General features: G+C 45.7%; 1 protein-coding gene and 1 long non-coding RNA gene across 3 annotated transcripts in view; one reads left to right on the plus strand and one right to left on the minus strand.

Moving 5' to 3' along the window:
- On the minus strand, nt 1-2313 carry LOC6594313 (cytochrome P450 315a1, mitochondrial). The gene is made up of 6 exons (XM_002019320.2): nt 1879-2313; nt 1607-1816; nt 1242-1465; nt 679-1040; nt 409-615; nt 1-334 (listed from the first exon to the last, which is right to left on the minus strand). Exons 1-6 carry the CDS (start codon nt 2103-2105, stop codon nt 29-31), a joined length of 1536 nt encoding a protein of 511 aa, XP_002019356.1. The 5' UTR covers nt 2106-2313; the 3' UTR covers nt 1-28.
- An 8292-nt stretch (nt 2314-10605) lies between these two features.
- Nucleotides 10606-18676, plus strand: part of LOC113567471 — a 42806-nt gene continuing 34735 nt past the window's right edge. For both annotated transcript variants that reach the window (XR_003409456.1, XR_003409457.1), the window contains exon 1: nt 10606-11065. This is a non-coding gene — a long non-coding RNA (uncharacterized LOC113567471). The remainder of the gene's footprint in view (nt 11066-18676) is intronic.

Below are 18676 nucleotides of genomic sequence, written 5' to 3' on the forward strand. Positions count from 1 at the left end.
GCGTCTGTGTATTGCTGTGTGTATCGTATCACTCGGAAGAACGCGGCCGAAGGGCCAGGCGCAGCGTCTGGTCGGGCACTGTGACCATTCGCAGCATACAGTCGACGGGCTGCTCGTTGAGGCACTGCATCTCGAACTGGGTGGTACATTTGCCCAGCAGCGAGTGCAGCTGCTTGAGAGCCACACGCCGCCCAATGCATGACCGCTGGCCGATGGCGAAGGGTAGACTGCCGTGCGATCGGCCCACACACCAGCGCTCGGGCAGGACCCGCTCCGGCTGCTCAAAGTGTGATGCATCGCGACCGGCCGTGTATAGTGAAAGGAGTACCAGGGTCTGAAAGGATGGTGAAAAAGATGAGCAATCGATGGTTCCTGCTGTGGAGCTGAGAAGCTCACACATTTACTCACATCTTTTTCAACAAAGTGGTCACCGAGATGAGCATCCTGCGGCAGGTAGCGTCCGATGAATGGCGCAACGGGATATAGACGCAGGGACTCCTTGATCAAGCCGTGAAGCAGCTGCGACTCGGACGCCACTCGCTCCCTGGCAAGGCGGCTCTGCAGCTGTGGCTCCCGCGAAAGAACGAATAACGCCCACTGGCTGCTGAAGGCGGTCTGTGCGGGAGGGGATTCGTATTAGTCAATCAATTCGGCAGCTTCTGCTGTTTTAATTCACACCGTGTCACCTGCTGCTATGACAAGGTCCACAAAAATCCGCTTGATCATCTCGCCGGGCACCTCTGCCGCCTGCAGTCGGTTGAATAGCGTCTCCTCCCGCTGCTCCAGCTGTCCGTCTTCGGTGATCTCCCCTCCAATGCAGTGGTCTATGATCGCAGCGCCCTCGCGCAACACCTCGTTCACATTGCTCTCAAAGTCGCGCCAAATGCGGAGGCGAAGCAGCTGTGCCAATCTGGGCGGAAAGGTCATCAGGCGCGAGCTATGCTCGAAGACCTTGTGCACGATCTGCGTGAAGTGGTCCAAAGCCGATTGTATTTTGGGGCAGGTCATGACATTGCTGCCAAACATGATGCAGCAGAGCACTATGGATGGAGAGGGGTGACGGAATAAGTTATATCTTTGTTAGATCAGGAAAATACTAGAAAAATACAAATCTTCGTAGTTTAGTAGTATATTTTTTTCAATTTCCAGAAAATTCTAGAAATATAACAAAAAATTTGCAAATGTTTCAAAGAAATACTTTTGAGACGTAGTTGTAAAGTTCTAAACTCCGACAGACTCACCTTCTATGGACCAACGGTAGAGCTGCTGCTCCAGATCCGGCAGCTCATAGTAGCTGGGACTCCCTGGGACGTCGCAATCTGCAGTCGCCTCCTCGGTGCGTGCGCGCCACTGGTCGACCAGCTGCCGCGTACAGCTCTCAATATGCACGTCCATCCAATTCAAATTTCCGTTGAGGAGCAGGCGATTAAGTATACGCCGATTGTGCAGCCACTCCGCCCCCTCCCTGTGACATTAGCCATGCAGATGGATGCGAAGAGAAGCAGACATTAGCTGAGAGTAATTTGCAATTCATAGACAGAGTCGCAGCTCGCGGTTCAGCTCTTTTTTCCGACTTTCGCCATTGCGTCGTTGTCGCTCCACTTACATAAAGAACAGTCCACGTTGGCAGGCATGCCGCTGGTTGTACAGCGTCCAGGCATCTGGCAGCGGATGCTGCGGATATTGACCCTCGTGCAGGAAGACCCCACGCATAAGAGGGGCGGACGACACGAACACCGCATCCTGAGTACCGCCCAAGCGTTCCCTGAAGATGGGGCCGTACTGTCGATGGCGGGAATCGATGTACTTGTGTAGTCTGGGAGGAAGAGAGTGGTCGATCTATAGAGTAATCCATTCTCTAGGTCGTTCTTTACTCACTGTGTGGCTCCGCCGGCGGCTATCAAATCCAGCAGGGTCCCCACCACAGGCAGCCCCTTGACGCGGGGTATGGGCACGATTTCACCCCCTTTGGGCCTGCACCTGTTGCTGCCTGCTGTCGCCTTCGTGAGACCGGCCTTCGATTTGAACTGGCACAGAAGGCGCACCAGAAGCGTCCTCAGCAGCTGCTGCAGCCAGTGCAGTAGGCTCGTCCGCTTTCTGTTCATCTCTTTCTCTCTCACTGACAATGTCCCAGCGGGGGGCGGGCGGAGGAAGAGCAACAGGGCTCAGTGCAACACGTAACACACGTCCGACAAAGGGCCAGGGGCTGACTGATTCGACATGACGCTGGGCCGCGGCCTTATAACCGAACAGCAGCAGCAGCAGCAGCGGCACACAGAGAACGGAGAGCTGTGAGAGCAGGTAGGCCCTGTCGATGTCTCTCCCTCGATCGGCCTCAATTGATATGCGCAACTTCCATCCAAATCCAAATCCACATCCACGCTGCTGCTGCCACCTTGGTCTCCGTCTCCACATTTCAAAGCGGGGTCCGTCGCGGCGAGAGACGCTGAGTGGACACAATCTGTATTGTCGCTCCACGCTCGATCGATTCGTGGGGATATTGCTGGCCATGCAATTTTTCGAGAGACGCAAGAGAGAGGTCCAAGGTTTTTACTGATTTCAACTCCTCACTCAGTTGGATTTTGGCAGTTATCAAGTCGCTGTGACTTTATAAAGTGTTCTTCAATTGAAATGCACACTTAATTGATGCCCACCACAGATGTTCGTGTGCACCTGTTCGAGTCCTATTTAATCTGCTTGTTCTTGAAAACACAGTGAAGTGAACTAAAACACATGCTTACCACAATGTAAACAACCAAATTAAACTGCCTGCCTGCCACAGTATAACCATTTGGCCCCGTTAGAGAGCACAGTTTTGTAGTCTTGTGTAAATTTGAGAGTTGCATCCGCCGGCTTGTCCGTTAATGCGAATTACGAACTGGAGTTCTTGTTCGAATTTTCGAACTGCCATGCGGCTATTTGTAAGAAGAGCACAGCTAGTGTGTGGCGGTTGGGCGCGCAAATTTGAATGTCGGGCAGCGATTTGAATTGGAACGTGATGTGGAAATCGGCCTCAAATGTGATAACAGCTTTTAAAAAAGCCAATGAGCGATAACAAGATCTCAGCAAAGAGTCCTTCTATGCCTTTTATGATGGAAAACTTTGTTTTTATCAACCATTGTGTCCTCTATGTTCAGTTCTATGTTAAATATACTGTTTACGCTTCCATTGTGGCACTAACACCAAACCCAATTTAGTTTCAAGCCTCAGCAATCATGAACAAGTCTGAATAACAACGCTGACGGCATAAAATCCCGTTGTGCCCTTGCGACCGCAAATTTAAACCAGCTGCACTCTCGCGGCACAATAGAAGGGTTCAAAGTGTGGCATTAACGGCGCCATATTTTGCATGTTTCAGTTTAGTTGACACTAAAAATAAATCAAGAATATACGGGCCATAAAAAATACATAGACAAAAACTAGATAAACCTCAACAAATGCGGCATCAAAAAGTTGACAGAAAATAGAACACAAAAATCATGGGCCACAGGGAGAGAAAGGAAGAGAACGATGTGTGAGTCGGGCAATGGAATTCATTTATTAATAGTTAGTATTTTAATAGCTTCGATGGGAATACAATAAAGCCTCAAATCGTGACCCGACACCGGGATCCTCTTGATGTGGGTTCCAAACCAGAAGCGGAACGAAAGACCTTCCTAGGAAATCGCTGTCATATTTATGGCACATTGAAGGGAGGGACCCGCACCCATCGCATCCCCATTCCCGTATTCTGGAAGGGTTGAAATAAATAAATATTGTTTTCCCCCATCTCTCTCTCTCTCCTCTCTCTCTGCGGCAGCAGCTCACGCGACATGCATAATAAAAATAATATTAATATAAGGGTGGGAGAGCACAGCCCCTTCCAGACCCCACCGCAGGGGATAATGCAATAATAAGACCGACTCGGAAAGGGCATACATAAAAAGACTATATAAAAAAGGGGTGCGGTAGGAGAACAAAAGCTCGAAGCAGCATGACGCCTTCCGCTTTTACGAGTATAGCCCGAAGACAAGGAGGCAGGAAGTTGTAGCAGTTGCAACACCGGAAACAGAAACGAGCTTCCATTGAGGAGGAGCAGACAGTACTTACCCGTAGCTGTCTTCTCCTGCCTGTCATTAGGTGGAGTCAACATGGAAGAGTGTCTGTGTCGCCTCTTTAGGAGGGAAATGGAAAAGCTGAGATGAATGAGCCGCCATTTCCAGATCCATTTGTCTTCGTGAATGAATAACAAACGAGGAATCGGAATCGGAATCGGAATCCTAGTTACAGTTCTGATTGAAATCCGTTTCGGTAACGGCAGGGAGTTGTCCGGAATTCCAGAGAATCTACATCTTACAATGTCAATCCTCTCCAAATGAAAATTGGCTTTTCTAATACTCAAGAACCATCTGTTAAGGCTCACAGACTCCCCAACTTCAATCCTTTTCGAAATCCAACAAAATTGGCCAAACAATCCAGCTCGAAACCTAAGCGGAAGTCCTTACAGCTTTTGCATATCCTTAAGTGCCACAAAGTGCTGCTATCATTCTTTCCATTCGTGTGTATGGAATGTGTGCTGTCGATGCTTATGACACCCTCAACCGCACTTTGAAGCGGATACAGATACGGATACAAATAGAGATAGAGAGGCAGATACAGATACAGATACAGATACGAATAGTGTGCATCCTGCAGATGTCCTGTGGTGTGTGTTCTTCATGGGAGTCTGCTTCAAGTGCCCCCACCCCCCCCCCCCCCCCCCCACTTCCTCCTTCGGCAATTCGCTATGGTTGGTTTTTGTATCGCTGACCATGACAGAATTTTTCTCCTTCAGTTTTTTTTTTTAACACGACTCTAAAGGGCTCTACACGTGGCACCACCTCCCTCTAGTGGCCTCCCTCCCAGAAAAGTGTCCAAAACATAAATGACATTTATATTGGTTATAGTATTAAAAGGAATGCTTGTTCTGTTCTGTTTTGGCTCCCCAAATACGATACGTGCCAACGTTTTGGGGTCATAAAAATATATGCCACAACAACGACAACAGCAGAAGCAAAAGAAAAGAGAACACTGGGAACAAACAATTTATATGACGGCCAACAAAATATAGAAGGAGGAAAGGTCAAGCCATGAAATATGAGAAATTGCACAAATACCCCTCCCACGAGTACGATTATGTGTGTCATGCCAGTGCGTTTCATAATGGGAAAGACAGTAGAAAGTTTGAACTCTAGCCAAGGTAGGTCTCTAGCTCTTAATATCTTAATAATATGTCACTTAAGAGAATACTCGTATATACTCGTATTAGATTAGTATGTTATCGTTAGGAACTGATGATGTAGTATCGAATCGGGGAAATGTCTGGAAACGGTTCTTAGATCAGTAATCATCATGTTTGAGGTATCTTCCGCCTTTTTGAAGACTTGATGTGGAACATTTTCAGTTATCATGCACTTGGATATCGGACAGAAACGAGTATCGTTAGGAATTATCAATTGAATTCACCTATCGACTCAAAAGTTACAGAAACAGCGATGCAATAAGAAGATAGGTAGGTTAGGTTGACCCGGACGGCCCTCAGAGGGGCCCCACATAGGCCAGTATGGCCCTTAGTTGTCCGGATAGGGGAGGGATATGAACCGTCGCGGCAGTGTTTAGGGGATTTTGAAGTCCTCGAGGATCGACGTATTTTTCGCATAGGCCAGTAGTTGCTGTGGCGTCCTCTTGGAGGCATCTTCCAGTGATGCCAGCACTGGCGCGCCCAGGTATTTCCTCCTTGCCCTTAACAGAGAAGGACAGTTGCAGATGAGATGTTCCAGGGTTTCGGTTGCCCCAGGTTCGTCACATTTCCTACAACTGTCTCTGTTTATGTTGTCTAGCTTTGTTGCATGCGCCGCAGCCAGGCAATGGCCCGTTAATATTCCCACTAATAATCTGCAGTCCTTCCGTGGTAGGTGCAGCAGGTAGTGGCTGAGTTTATCATTGCGGTATCAATGCAAGATATTTTCTCTGATCGACTGTAATTATTAAAATTCCGATACATTTTTTTCAGAATCAAACGAAGTGTTTATTCATTCATTACCGATAATTTGTATTTCATTTTAGGCTACTTTCTTTATTATTTAACCATCTTTCCTCATTCAACCATGAATACCCACTGTATTTTATATAACATAACCATTTCCCGCGTATCCCATATATCCCACTGAAATCTTTACCCAAAAAAGAACGAAGAAGCAACAGCAGCAATAACGTTTGCAATTTGCTGGTCACGTGGTCAAAGAGCAAGGGAGAGGGGGAACAAAAGCCTGGGCAAAAGAGTGGCTCCAAGAGTCAAAAATTGCGTATACGCCGCGTGCGTCAAAACGCAAATGTCAAAATTGGCTTTGGGTCAGAAGACCAAATGGCGATGCGGGAAAGGGAATCGCTGAAGGGGTTGCTTGGTGGACAGGGGCAGGGACATGGGCAGGGGCAGGGGCAGGGGCATTTGCTGCTGGTGTCTGTGAGTGGTTTAGGCAGAGTGTGCGTGCCTATGGCATAATTGTGTTCGCATACATCTATAGAAAACGAGAGGCAGAGGCAGATAGTGGCAGAGGGAGACGGAAAGGTAGGGCGTGTGGGGGCAAGTTCAATGGCGTCTCTCATAAATCCATCGCCGCAGCCAATGCAAATAAACAAAGCGGCGCTCATGCCTCCTCCTTCTGAATGGTTGTCCCATGTCCAAAGGATGAGGAGAAGTCTGCCCAGAGCAGGCAATATTCGCAGCTGAGCGGATAGATAGACAAACAAACACTAAAACAACAGACAGAGAGCGAGGGAGAAACATGGGTGAGGATGCATACCACGTGCTGATTTAAACCTTTTTGATGAAGGGATGCCCTAACCCAGGAAAGCTATTAATGTGCAGAGAAGGGTTTGGTCTGGAGTTGGGGATAGGCTGATGCTCTGTGAAGAGAAAACAACTTCACTAGTTGATAAATTTCCACTGCAAAGGTACTTTTAAAGATCTTCTCGAAACGTGGCTTCTCCCAGCCTCTGTCTCTGTCTCTAAAAGAGTGTATCCTCTGCCCTTAACTTCTGATCCCTTCAAATCGCCTGCAGGTGTCAACAAACTTTCTCAGTTCTCAGTCTCTGTTTTCTTGTTGTTTGTCACTTTTTGTTTTGGTGCAAAAAAAGGCGAAAACCCTCCTGTAGCTCCGCCGCTCACTGATGCACGGAAATGGAAGGCCGACCCAAAACATAAATACAAAACGATTTTGGTTGATGATTTTGTTTTTTGTTTTTCGGTTTATTTGGGGTAGCCTGTCCTGACTGTTGTTGTTTATCCCTCTGGGCCTAAATCATATTAATGAATTTTCTTTTCCCTTTTCTGGTCATGCTTTTGGCCCCTGGTCCTCCCGGAATGGGGAGGAGACCTATGGAGGACATTAATTACGCAAAATTAAATTTGATATCCTCACATTAGCCGAAGGAGCTCTGGCGGACCTGAAACGCTTCAGCGCATTTTCTTCCCCCTTTTTTTTTTTGGTGGCGAACTTTCAGGGTTAGAACTTTGGAGGGTTTACTCTCGAAGGAAGTACTTTCAGGGGCAGTATGCTAAGGAGACCTCCTCCTTTGGAGCAGCTTATTTTAATTCATGTTTCGGCTGAAAATAACAAAGAAAAAATGAGTTTCCCCTGCAATGCGAAATCCGCTTTTGGTCATTAGCCCGATGCCCAGTCCGAGGGTTGACTGTGGCCAAAATGGGCGAGGGAGGGGGGAGGGGGGCGAGAGGAGTGTGTGTGTGACACTTGCAAACCGGAATTTATTTGCCCCGCGCATTGCAGACCTCATTAGCAATAGTTTTGTTTGGTTTCGTCGGGATTTTGGCTTTTGCGAGAGGCATAAATCATGAGAGGCGCCATCGATGATGATGCCTCCCTCTTGTGGGCACAGAGAGGGGGAGAAATGGTCATAGGGTTAGGGGGTTAGGGGGCTATTACAGTGTTTATTACGAGAGAGCCCAAAATAATACCCGACTTGCCAGTGACTGAACTGTGGCCCAAAATCTAATTAGACCACAAATGAACGTCCCAATACGACAATATCGAAGAAGAGAAGTTGCATTTTGGGTTGAAGAAGAGGAATCGCCATCGTTGGCCACCGACTTTTTCGGTGCTGCCAATTATTTAAGAGGAGAGTGGGGATAGAGGACTGGAGGTCATAGGTCAGTGCAATGCATTAATCTCTGTGCAATGGCCATAAATAATTGGCAGCTAATTTCAGTGGATTGGGAATCAGAGAGCGGAGATTACTATAGATGTAAGTCCCTTTGGAATATTTAGTCAAGGATAGGATGGTCGTGGCACTGATTAGCGGCTATCACCCGTATATCATTAAAATAATTGGATAATTGTAATTCTAATTAGAGAGATGTTGATTTTATCTCGATACAGATGAAGAAACCACAATGAGATTGACTCAAATGCCCGGCCCTGTATTTTTCTCTCTTTTTCTCTCTTTTAACGGATGTCCTTGATAATCTTGAACCATTTGTCCCTGCCTCAACAACATGAACTTTTGCAATTTTTCCCTCTCACTCAGTCGCTTTCTTCTTAAACAGATTTTGACTTGTGGCTTGAGAGGGGACTGGGACTGCGAGGGGGAGAAGAGATGGAGGAGAGCGTGTAAGCAGGCCAATCAAGCTGCATGAGTGCATCTTCCAACTTCAGATGCAGCTCACACACACAAACACAGAGAGATACAAAAAGAGAGACGGAGAAACACGTGTGTGGCATCATCATTAACGGTACAACTGCAAGAGATAGTTCGAGGGGGAAGGAGACGACTTTCTCCCTTAGCGTTGTCCCTTTTTTGGCTTTTTACGTTTTTGTTGTCTTTGTTGATTGCCTGGCTCACTGCAAGAGAGAGAGGTGAGGGGGGAGAAAAGGCACGAGCTAAGCCTGTTTAAAGGCGAATGAAAATCGAGTCGGAGATCGGGTCTGAGCGGAGCTTAAGAGACGATTTTTCCCTGATATTTTTAAATGCAATTATGCCAGAGAGAGCGAGACAAATGTATATTTAATTTCGAACTCGATTTCGACATCTAAATGCAATTACTTCTGCCATGAACAGTAATTGCATATTTTGTGTGCCGTCGTGCCCCGAAAATTCGTTTATCCTTGGCCAAAAATGCTAATCTCTTCTGCTCCTTTTCATCTCTTGAACTCCCACGCACTGTCTCTATTCTCTCTTTGTGTTTGTGTGTGTGTGTTAAGCAGAGCATGCATAATTCGAATGAAAATTAATTTGTTATTAGTTTGCAGCAAACACAAACACAAATCACCAGCAACAGGCAGAAGGAGAAAGGGGAATGGGGAGAGAGGAAAAGTAAAAGGCAGAGGACCAGTAGTGGCATAACAGCGGGGAGGAGTGCAAAACGATGAAAACCAATAAGTATGGACCGGCATAAAGCTAGCCTCATTACCACCCCAGCAAAGAGAGAGAGAGTGAGAGGGCAAGTGTGAGAGAGAGCTTCGATAGCGTCTTGCTAAATTTACATAAAACACTTAAACAAACAGGAAACGAATGCTTTATACCCATGAAATAGTCAAGATGTCTCTCAATCTGCGATGTCTAGAAAGAAACAAGTCTCTGCGTTATAAACAGCCTCCGAAAAACATCATACTCCCCTCAGCCAGTGGATACCCACTGGCAGCAGCAGCTACAGAAGAAGGAAAAGGAGAAAAAGCAACAGAGAAAATACATTGAGGGAAAACTACACCAAGAAATTGAAATTTAAATAAACCTTAAAATTGACTTAGCGACAGCGACAAAAACAGCAACGGGAGCAGCAACAGCAAACGGTGACAGGTGAGCAGGCAGCAAGCAAGAGACGAAGAAGGTGAACTACAAATGCAAAAAGAGGCATACTAGCAAGAGGAAGAGATAACTTACTGATGCATTAACATTGCCAAGTCAATTTTGCTTTACGGTCTTTAAAAATAATATTTTCTTAACACAAACGAAAATTTGGCTTTGCAAAACCACTTAACACCCACTGTAACTGAGACATGTTGCTGGCGAAATTCAGCTTGAAGCGCAACACTGAGGCGCTCATACATGGAACGAGAAAATGAGTCGGTGAGTAATTTTGAATGGGCTATCAAAAGAGGTATGTACAACAGGCAAAAGCAGCCGAGGAAAATTGCAAGGTTCGCATGAACCTCACCTCGCCGTGTTTTGTCGCCGCAATATACCTTGAAGACAAAATCGGCGTTTTTGGCCTCAAGGTATATTATTCAAAAGGGGTGGGTTTTGCCTTGCATGCGGTGCATTTTCTGGGCCGTGTAGCCTGTTGTCCATACCCTCTTTTTCTGCATTGTGTAGTTGCCATGTTGTAAATTGAGCAAATGTAAACACAAAACCAACTGTCGGCCCCTAGTTGGAGGCAACAAACCACAATCCCCAATCGGCCGCGAAGGTGAAAACAGTTAGTGTTGTGTCGAATGGTTGCATTCCATTCAAATCAGAAACGAACCGCGGAACCAGACAACAAGCAACTGGTGTTATTATCAGAAAATATATATGTTAATACCCCTCGCCGCGGACAAGGATGTGTCGAATTTGCTTTTGAATTCGGGAGTCGGGGTCTGAATCTGAATCCGCGTGTTTTTCGCCTTGAATCGTTGTTGTACCAGTTACCGCCTTGACCGCCCACCCGGCACCGTTTCCCCCTCCGGTGTCCCACCCAACCAACCCACTGTCCAACCGTCCAACGCGACGCCTACGCGCGCGACAAGTGAAGCGCACAGGTATTTGCGCTTGTATTGTGTACTTTCTGTGCCTGTGTGTGCGTGATTTTCCTTTTGTTTGCGGCCCAATTGTTTGTCGTAATTGAATGCTAGTCGCAGTCGCTAAGAGAATTGCGAAAAACGCAATAGAAAAAAAAACATATTGGAAAAAAGGTACAAAAACCAATACCCACACACACACACACACACATCGATAAGAAGAGCAGAGCAGTGGCAGAAGCAGCATTTTAAGAAGCATATAAAAACCAGTTTTCGAGCAGAAGCAGCAGCGCAGTCGCAGCGGCCAAACTGAGGTGAGTTTTTTCATAAGTGTGTGCGCATGTGTGTGTGAGACAATTTCTGAGCCGCCCGCCCACATACCCGAAGCTCCGATCCGCGCCGACCAAGGTGTGCTTTTGGAAGGGAAGGGTGATGCAGAAGAGAGCTCTCTGAGAACGACTCACCTAAAAATACACCTTTCTGTTCGCCTTCGTCGCATGCAAAAAGTATCTTTTATGCGATCAAACACCAAACTTCTCTCTTTGTCCTTGCCCCTGGCGAAAGAGAGGAGCAGCAGAACTCAAATCAAAAGCAGTACCTTTGAAAATTTAAATTATTTCCAAACAAAAATAGAGATAAAACCAAACGAAAAAAAAACGAAGCAACAGCGAAAAATGGAGAGATTGTGAAAATGGCAGTAAACTAAACTAATTTGCACACAGTTTTGCGTTTGACAAACTTTGTCTCTCCAGCTTGCTGTCTCTGTCTCTCTCTCTCTCTCTGGTCTGTCTCTTTGTTGACAAAAAACTCATTTAGAGAAGCAGCACTAAAACAACAGCAACAAAAATCAGAAAGAACTTGAAACTAGCTTTGGATATCGAAGTTTTAAATACCTTAGAAAACCAGGATACTTATTTACATCGATTAAAAGTAAAAGATATTCATGAAAAATCAAAAGAACTAAGCATATTCCTTTTTGTAGACCGATGGATTTTGGTGTTTGTCATTTATAAATTTGATTTTCAATTTAAATCCCTTTTAAATCTAAACAAAAATATCTTCAAGCTATCATTCCTGCTTCTTCTATCTACATATATTTGGTAGACTTCCTACCTTAATTTTCATTCGTTTCGATCGTGCCGATTATACCCTCTTTCTGCAAAGGGTAGGGTACAACAAACGAATAATTAAAAACACAAAAAAAGGAGCTCCGAAAAAGTTTTTAATTGTCAACTTTAAGCCGATGCCGAAAGACCCGAAAGTCAAGAACAGACACGAGACCGAACCGAAGTAGAGGAGGGGAGGGGGGAGCGCTGTTAGAAGAGGGAACAATTAGTGGGGGAGGAGAGAAGGGAAGAGAAGAGAGGCGAAGAGACTCTGATGACAGCAGACGAAGTTCGGTTTTCTTTTTTTTGGCAGGGCTTCTTCTTTTTTCGCTTCCCACTCCTCCGCTTCTCCTTTGCTTTATGGGGGAGAAAGAATCACTAATTGAAATTTAGTTTTCCCGCTTTCCCCCCCCTCCTTTACTCCTCCTTTTATGGAAATGTAATGTTTAATGTTCTGTGTGGCACAATCGTTGCTTTTTGTTGGCTCTTGGGTTATTTATGCAACAACTACAGCCACGTATCGACAGTCAGAAGAAGGGGGTGGAGAGAAGGGCGGGGGTCTTCCCTGGGAAATTCAATTGAGAAATGGTAATTAGAGTTTTTCTTTGGTTTTCCTTTGCGCTTCCAATGTTACAACTTTTAGATGCAAGTCTTTAGATTAAGTCCATTTATCTCTTGAGTTGTTTTGCCATGTTTTCCCATGAGTTTTCCCCCTACTACGGAAAGTGTTTAGTTTTCTAAGAAAACTTTAGTTTCATATACGAGTATGTCCTATATTTCTCGCATTCATATCCCAAGGTTTGATCCAATGTGCGTCGACTATAATCCCATTTTGTGCGTAACTTTAATAAAATTCTCTTAAGGGAGGTTTTCTTTAAGCCTTTCCGCTACCTCTTCCTTTCCTATCTCCTGGTAGTGCCATAAATGTATCTTTGTATCTTTAAACCCCTTTATCAACCTCATATTTTCTACTTTTGCTCTGGAAAAATAGGTTTCCATTGATTACAATTTGCTTGCTGCTGTTGCATCTTTTGCTCTTCCACTCGTATTTCATAGTTTGCCTCAATTACGACTCCACTGACTGGTATCCTGCATTCCCTGTTACCAGCAGCAGGTCCTGCCGCTCCTTTGATGGAAAAAACTTTTGTTTTCGTGCCATTTTTCATATACTTTCGTTGGGTGACGCACAATTTAAAAGTTTCCTTCATGCAACACAAGAGGCGCCACAGCAGCAGAGCAAGCAGATAGATAGAGGAGTTGCTGCATGGTCAGGATTGTACATTTCCACATAGCCATCCCCTTGCCCCTGATTTTCCCATTTTTTTCCTATCGCTTCCATGAAAACTTTGTCCTGGAGACCTAAAAATGAGCTCAATTTTCGCTGGGCATTCTGCTCGTGATTCCTCCTCCCTTTCGTCCTCCTTTTTCCCCCTACAGACAACACTTTCTCTGGGCCAAATATTTGGCATAGATTTTCCGCAGGAAAAGCGCAGGCAGGGATGGAGACAGGAGGCAGGATGGAGACCTTCCTAATTTGTATGCAAAAATTCTCAAATAATAATATACATCAGAGATCCATAGAGAAGACAGGACACACATCCCCCCCCCACACACACACACACACACATGTATGGAGGTCCTTTTGGGAATTGTATCTGTGTGTTTTGGAGTGTGTTTCTGTGTGTGTGTGTGTGTGGCTGTGCGTAGCTAAGGGATGGCTTTCGGTGACAGTTTATAATTTCAATCAGTGTCAGAGTCGTGACAAGTTGTGTATGTTTTATTGCTGTCTGCCACATGCCCCCCCTAGCCCCCCAAGCCCCCCAAGCCCCACACGGAGACACATCAGCAGGAATTTCCCTGGGAAATCCTGTCTTTCCCTTTGCTTTCTCTTCTCTTTCCCTTCTGCCTCTACAATTGGATGTAAATTCATTTTGTGGCAAGGATCTTCTCTGTGCTTTTCGATGAAATATTTCTTTCTAATTATTTCTCAAGGAAAAGTGCAACAAAAACCTGGAAATTGCAACAAATGTCTCTATATTTATGGGCGAATGAATAAGTTTTGACTTTTTGAACTCAGAGCCAGAGAGAGAAAAGGAGGGAGAGCAACCACAACCAGATACAGATACATTTATTCACTCGTACGAGTGGAAGATTTTGTTTAGTTTTGTGGCTTTTTCAGGATTCGTTTGGGGAAGAATACCAAAAACGTTTTGAATCAGGGAGCGATTGTCGAGGAAGTTTCGAATATGTATCTCAAAATATGTACATATTTCATTGGATGTTCCCCAAAAGAAGGCTACAAAGAAAAGATGCCAAGGATTTGAAATGTTTCTTGCAGTAAAAAGCGTATTTTTTGGAACTCGGAATCGATTTTGAATCTAACAAATTCTATAAAATCAGAACCTTCTTGGAGGACAATTTACTTCAGTTTCGAGCACTCAAAAGTACAGTACTTTACAGTGTTCAAAAGTCCGCCAAAAAGTGTTGGAAAATTGTAAGTACGATTCCACTGAATCTTCTGTGAATTCTCTATGCATAAAACCAGTCCTGTCCAGCCTTCAAAGTAGTCTCAAATGGAAATTAAATCGAAATCCTAGGCCCACTTTCAGTTTAATTATTTTCCCTGCATTTTCCAGAGTCTGGAGAGGAAAATCTCAGTCTTAAATCGTTTTCTCTTGATACATTTTCGCCACTTTAATTAATCTCAGACAGAAAAGGCATTCTGGGAGCTTTCCCTCCTGGAATTCCACTTAAATGTGTGCCTTGCCGTCCACTTTAATTTGTTTCTAAATTGCAACAATTTAATGCCTAATTATCTTTAAATTTGACAGTCCAAGGAAAGAGGAATAGGTCCGGGGCATAGCCATTGGATTGACCTTTCCCCCGTGCCACAAAGGCGAAGACTGCCTCCGCCTCCGCCTCTCCATCGCCTTCTCTACTCTGAAATCATGTGAGAGACAGGAGAGGCAGCCGGGAAGGAAGGGAGAGACGACAAGACGACTGATAGGTGTAATCCGAGGAGCTTAGACCTTGCTCCAGGCCCTCGAAACATCTTCCTCGAGAAGCCTGCCTCCACTCTCCTTCAGAAGGTGCCACAACTCAACTTCTTATGGCCTCCGCCTCTCCTCAGGAAACGCCGCGTACCTTCCGAGTGCGCTTCTCATTCCTTTGGAGGCAGGGATGGGAGGGAGGACAGTCGAATGTTGGCCCAGCAGTAATTCACACAATAAGCCGCAGACAGCAGGCGGAAAAAAGACAGAAACAAGAAGGAAGGAAACAAATGAGAGGTGTTTCCCGTTTCGAGTACAATCTACAGACATGGGTGCTACCCAGCAATGGAATTTCCTGTTGATACTGCGATAATTCTCAACGTTTTCCTATTAATTGGCTCTTGAAGTGGCTTCCTTTTACTGTTCCCCCAAAATCCGCCAACTTGCCCTCATTTTCTATGCGCTCCTGTGTTGCATGCTACCCTGTAGATTTTTCCAGGTATACAAATAAATTTTGGGGAAAAAGGAGAAGAGAAAGCGGGAGAGCGGAAGGACGAGTGCCGCAAATGAGAAAAGAAAATGTTCCTGAGGCTCGTGGCAGCAGCAGCTTGTGGCACGTTCCATCACACTCACATACCGGATGGAATGGAACGAAAACGAGACGCAGACGAGTGGCAATGGCAGGCGGCAGACAAACAGACTTGTGGCATGCCTCAAAGGCAGAATGTGGTGCAGACAGAAAAAGAAGAAGATAAAAAGAGACCGAAAGAGAGAGAGAGAGAGAGAAGGAGAGACGAAAGAAGTGCCTTAGATGCGAGATGCCTCTACCTCTCTCCATTCGAAACTTTTTGGCCTCCTAGTCGGTGGCTCTTTAACATGTAAGCGACAATTACTGGCAATTGTTGCGGCGACTAGATACTCGTTCGTGCAACAGCAGCCACACAGAGAAAAATCCACCTCTGTGAGTCATAAATTTGCATCGACGCTTCGACGCCTCCACTTTCGAGGTGGAGGAGGAAAAAGAGGTGCCAGACACAGACAGAGATACGAGTAATGTATGCAGTCGTGCCCTCCCCCCTCCCCCTCCCCACACACACACACACTGTATCTCAATTAAAGCCATCGAATCGTTGCCAGCAACCGCTTTAATTGTGATTTTATGCAAATATTTTCCACCCTTAAAGGTAGATTTTTGCGATTCAATTAAGTTGCTGGACTCTGGGGCTGGATTCGATTCATACAATATTCGTGAATGTTTTTCATCTCTCAGATAAATATGAGCGCGGCATGGCCTCATCGCTGCCTCTGCTCTGCTGCTGCTTTCTGTTCCTGCCTCTGCCTCTGCCTCTGCCTCTGCGATGCATCTTCATCTTTGAAAGTTTCGAGTCGCTGCATCTTTCGAGTCGTATCCTTTTCACATGCACAGGCTGGCTGGCGTCGGGAGTTAAGTGATTCGCTGCCACAGAAAATCTGTTGAGATTTCATCTACCGCTTTTGATTTGATTGAAATCTCAGCAAAGGGATGTTTTAAACGCATCGTTTAAGCCAGGAATTAAAGAAGAGTCTGTTTTTTCCAAATATTTAACCTTGCCACAGAGACAGAGGGGCAGCTGTAGCGTCCAACTGCACATTCCATGCCTCTTAATTTCAACAAAAATACCACATGGAATGATGGTAGGATTTAGGATTAGGTTTTGGGAGATTTAGGAGAGATTTAGGAGGGCTAGGGAGTGGGTTTCTAGGACTCGGTGGATGGAAAGAGTAGATTCTATATATATATATAGAGAGAGAGCGAGAGAGAGAGCGAGTAAACCACCTGCATATTCGAATCGTCGGAGATTGCAGCAGAAATGGTAGCAGAAATTGTGGCAATTGATTTGCTTTGAGCAAATTCAAAGGACCCGGCCTGCACCGGGTGGCTGTTGCCCTTTTGCTGCCAAGGCATCTGCATCTCTTAGCCACCCACCCGTCTCCCCTCTGCACCTCTGCGCCCCTCCACCTACTGTATACAGCACCTTCTCGTCCTTTTGCAGGCACTGCCTCCTCATTAGCCAAAGGAGGAGGACCGCCCCCACACAAGCCATAAGTTTAATTTGTGGCCAAAATGTGAGGCACACACACACACACATGAGGAGGGGAGTAGGGGCGACGGGGAGAGGGAGAGAGGACCAACTCCATGTGGCAAACAAATAGACATGGAAATCATTGAATTACTAATGCGGGAAGCGCATGGGGGGGGGGGGGGGGGGGGGGGGGGGGTAGCTGGAAATGTGTACGAAAATGTGGAAAATGGTGAATGGCAAATGAATTGGAATTGGAATATGAAACCAATTTGCATTCCGATTGCCAATTGTGAGGCCAATTTCCAAAAAAGATGTATAAAAGGAGTCATGAATCGGAATCGGAATGGGAATCGCCTGTACGTACATGTGTTCTATAACCCGAGGATTTCCTTGGGAGAATTTCCTTTGGCTTTTCATCAATTAGATTTCCTGAGCCAAAAAAAAACAGACATTTCTCGATCTTTGGGATTTAATTTTCGTGTTTTGGCTGTCGACTTTTAAGGTATTTCCACTCACCCTTTCCCCCCCCCCCCCCCCCCCCCCCCCCCACTCTTGCCTCTCTTCCTAAGCTTGCCACGCCCCTTACTCTCTTCTTTAGCCTCCTTTTTTTCATTTCCCTGCTAATGCTTTTCCGCCCAAAAAGTTATTGAAAAATCGATCTAAGGGTTAGCCTTTTTTTCTGGGGGGTTTAAGGGGACTATATATATGCACCTCTGGTCCCTCTGGTTCCTCCCCCCCTGCCACTTTAAGCCCACTTTCCATTTTAGGGGCCACCATATTTGCAGATGTCGGAAGTGGATTTCAATGAATGGAATGAAAGTCGGAGTGAAACTTGAGTGATTTATTTGCCACCGCCCCCCCCCTCCATGCTCCATAGCATAGCCCCCTACCCCCTACCCCCACCAGCCCCCTGCACCTTTTCTCTAACGAAAAAACTCGCCGACAATTGGGGGCAGAGATCGTTAAACAATTTTCTGATTTATTTGCGCAACGAGCGCTAGGGGGCGGGGAGAGGAGAGGAGAGGAAGGGGGGTGGGCTATCATTAGCAAGGGGGCTTTTCCTTGAAAATCTAATGCGTATTTTGAAGGAGTTTTGGGGAGAGATTGTTTTCTTTTTTGTGGCCCAAAATATATTCCCTTGACTTTCGTGGGAAATTGTTTGCCATCTTCTACGGTTCTTTGGGGGAAAAACCAACGAAACGAAAGCAATGGAGAAGCAGTGGAGCGTCCCTACTGTGCTCCCCCCCCACCCCCTTTTCAAGGACTCTCGTACCCCAACAGCCTCACATTTTTGATAAGAAAGTCGCTCCAATTGTCTATGCGGCCCCCTCTCTCTGTTTTTCTTGTTTTCTTTCTCTCTCTCACTCCCTTGGCATCCCTCCTTCCTCCCAAACACGAGCATGTGTGTGTTTTGTGTTTAGACGGGGCGAAGCATTGTCTGCCAGATGCTGCCTGGTGCTCTGCCCAAAAAAACGCCAGGACCTCCGGTTATAAGGTTTTTTTATGCATTGTTTTCTGTTTTTAGCTGTTGTCTTTCCGGAGGGGAGGGGCAGTTTCCAGGGATATATGGAATATAGAACGCAATCTTGGTACACTTTTTAGTTGTTTTTTTTTTCAGAAATATTTGGACAACAGAGTTTTGGGCTAAGAATACCCAGCAAACACCTAAATAAAATTGTATTAAATTAAGGGTACGATTCGTTCTTAGGTTTCGGTTCCTTTGTTGAAGAATCGATGAATTTTCTGCTTGATTTTTGGTTCCATCT

The sequence above is a fragment of the Drosophila persimilis genome, unplaced genomic scaffold (assembly GCF_003286085.1).
Source record: "Drosophila persimilis strain 14011-0111.01,24,50 unplaced genomic scaffold, DperRS2 tig00000000-arrow-pilon, whole genome shotgun sequence".
NCBI classification, from domain to species: domain Eukaryota; kingdom Metazoa; phylum Arthropoda; class Insecta; order Diptera; family Drosophilidae; genus Drosophila; species Drosophila persimilis.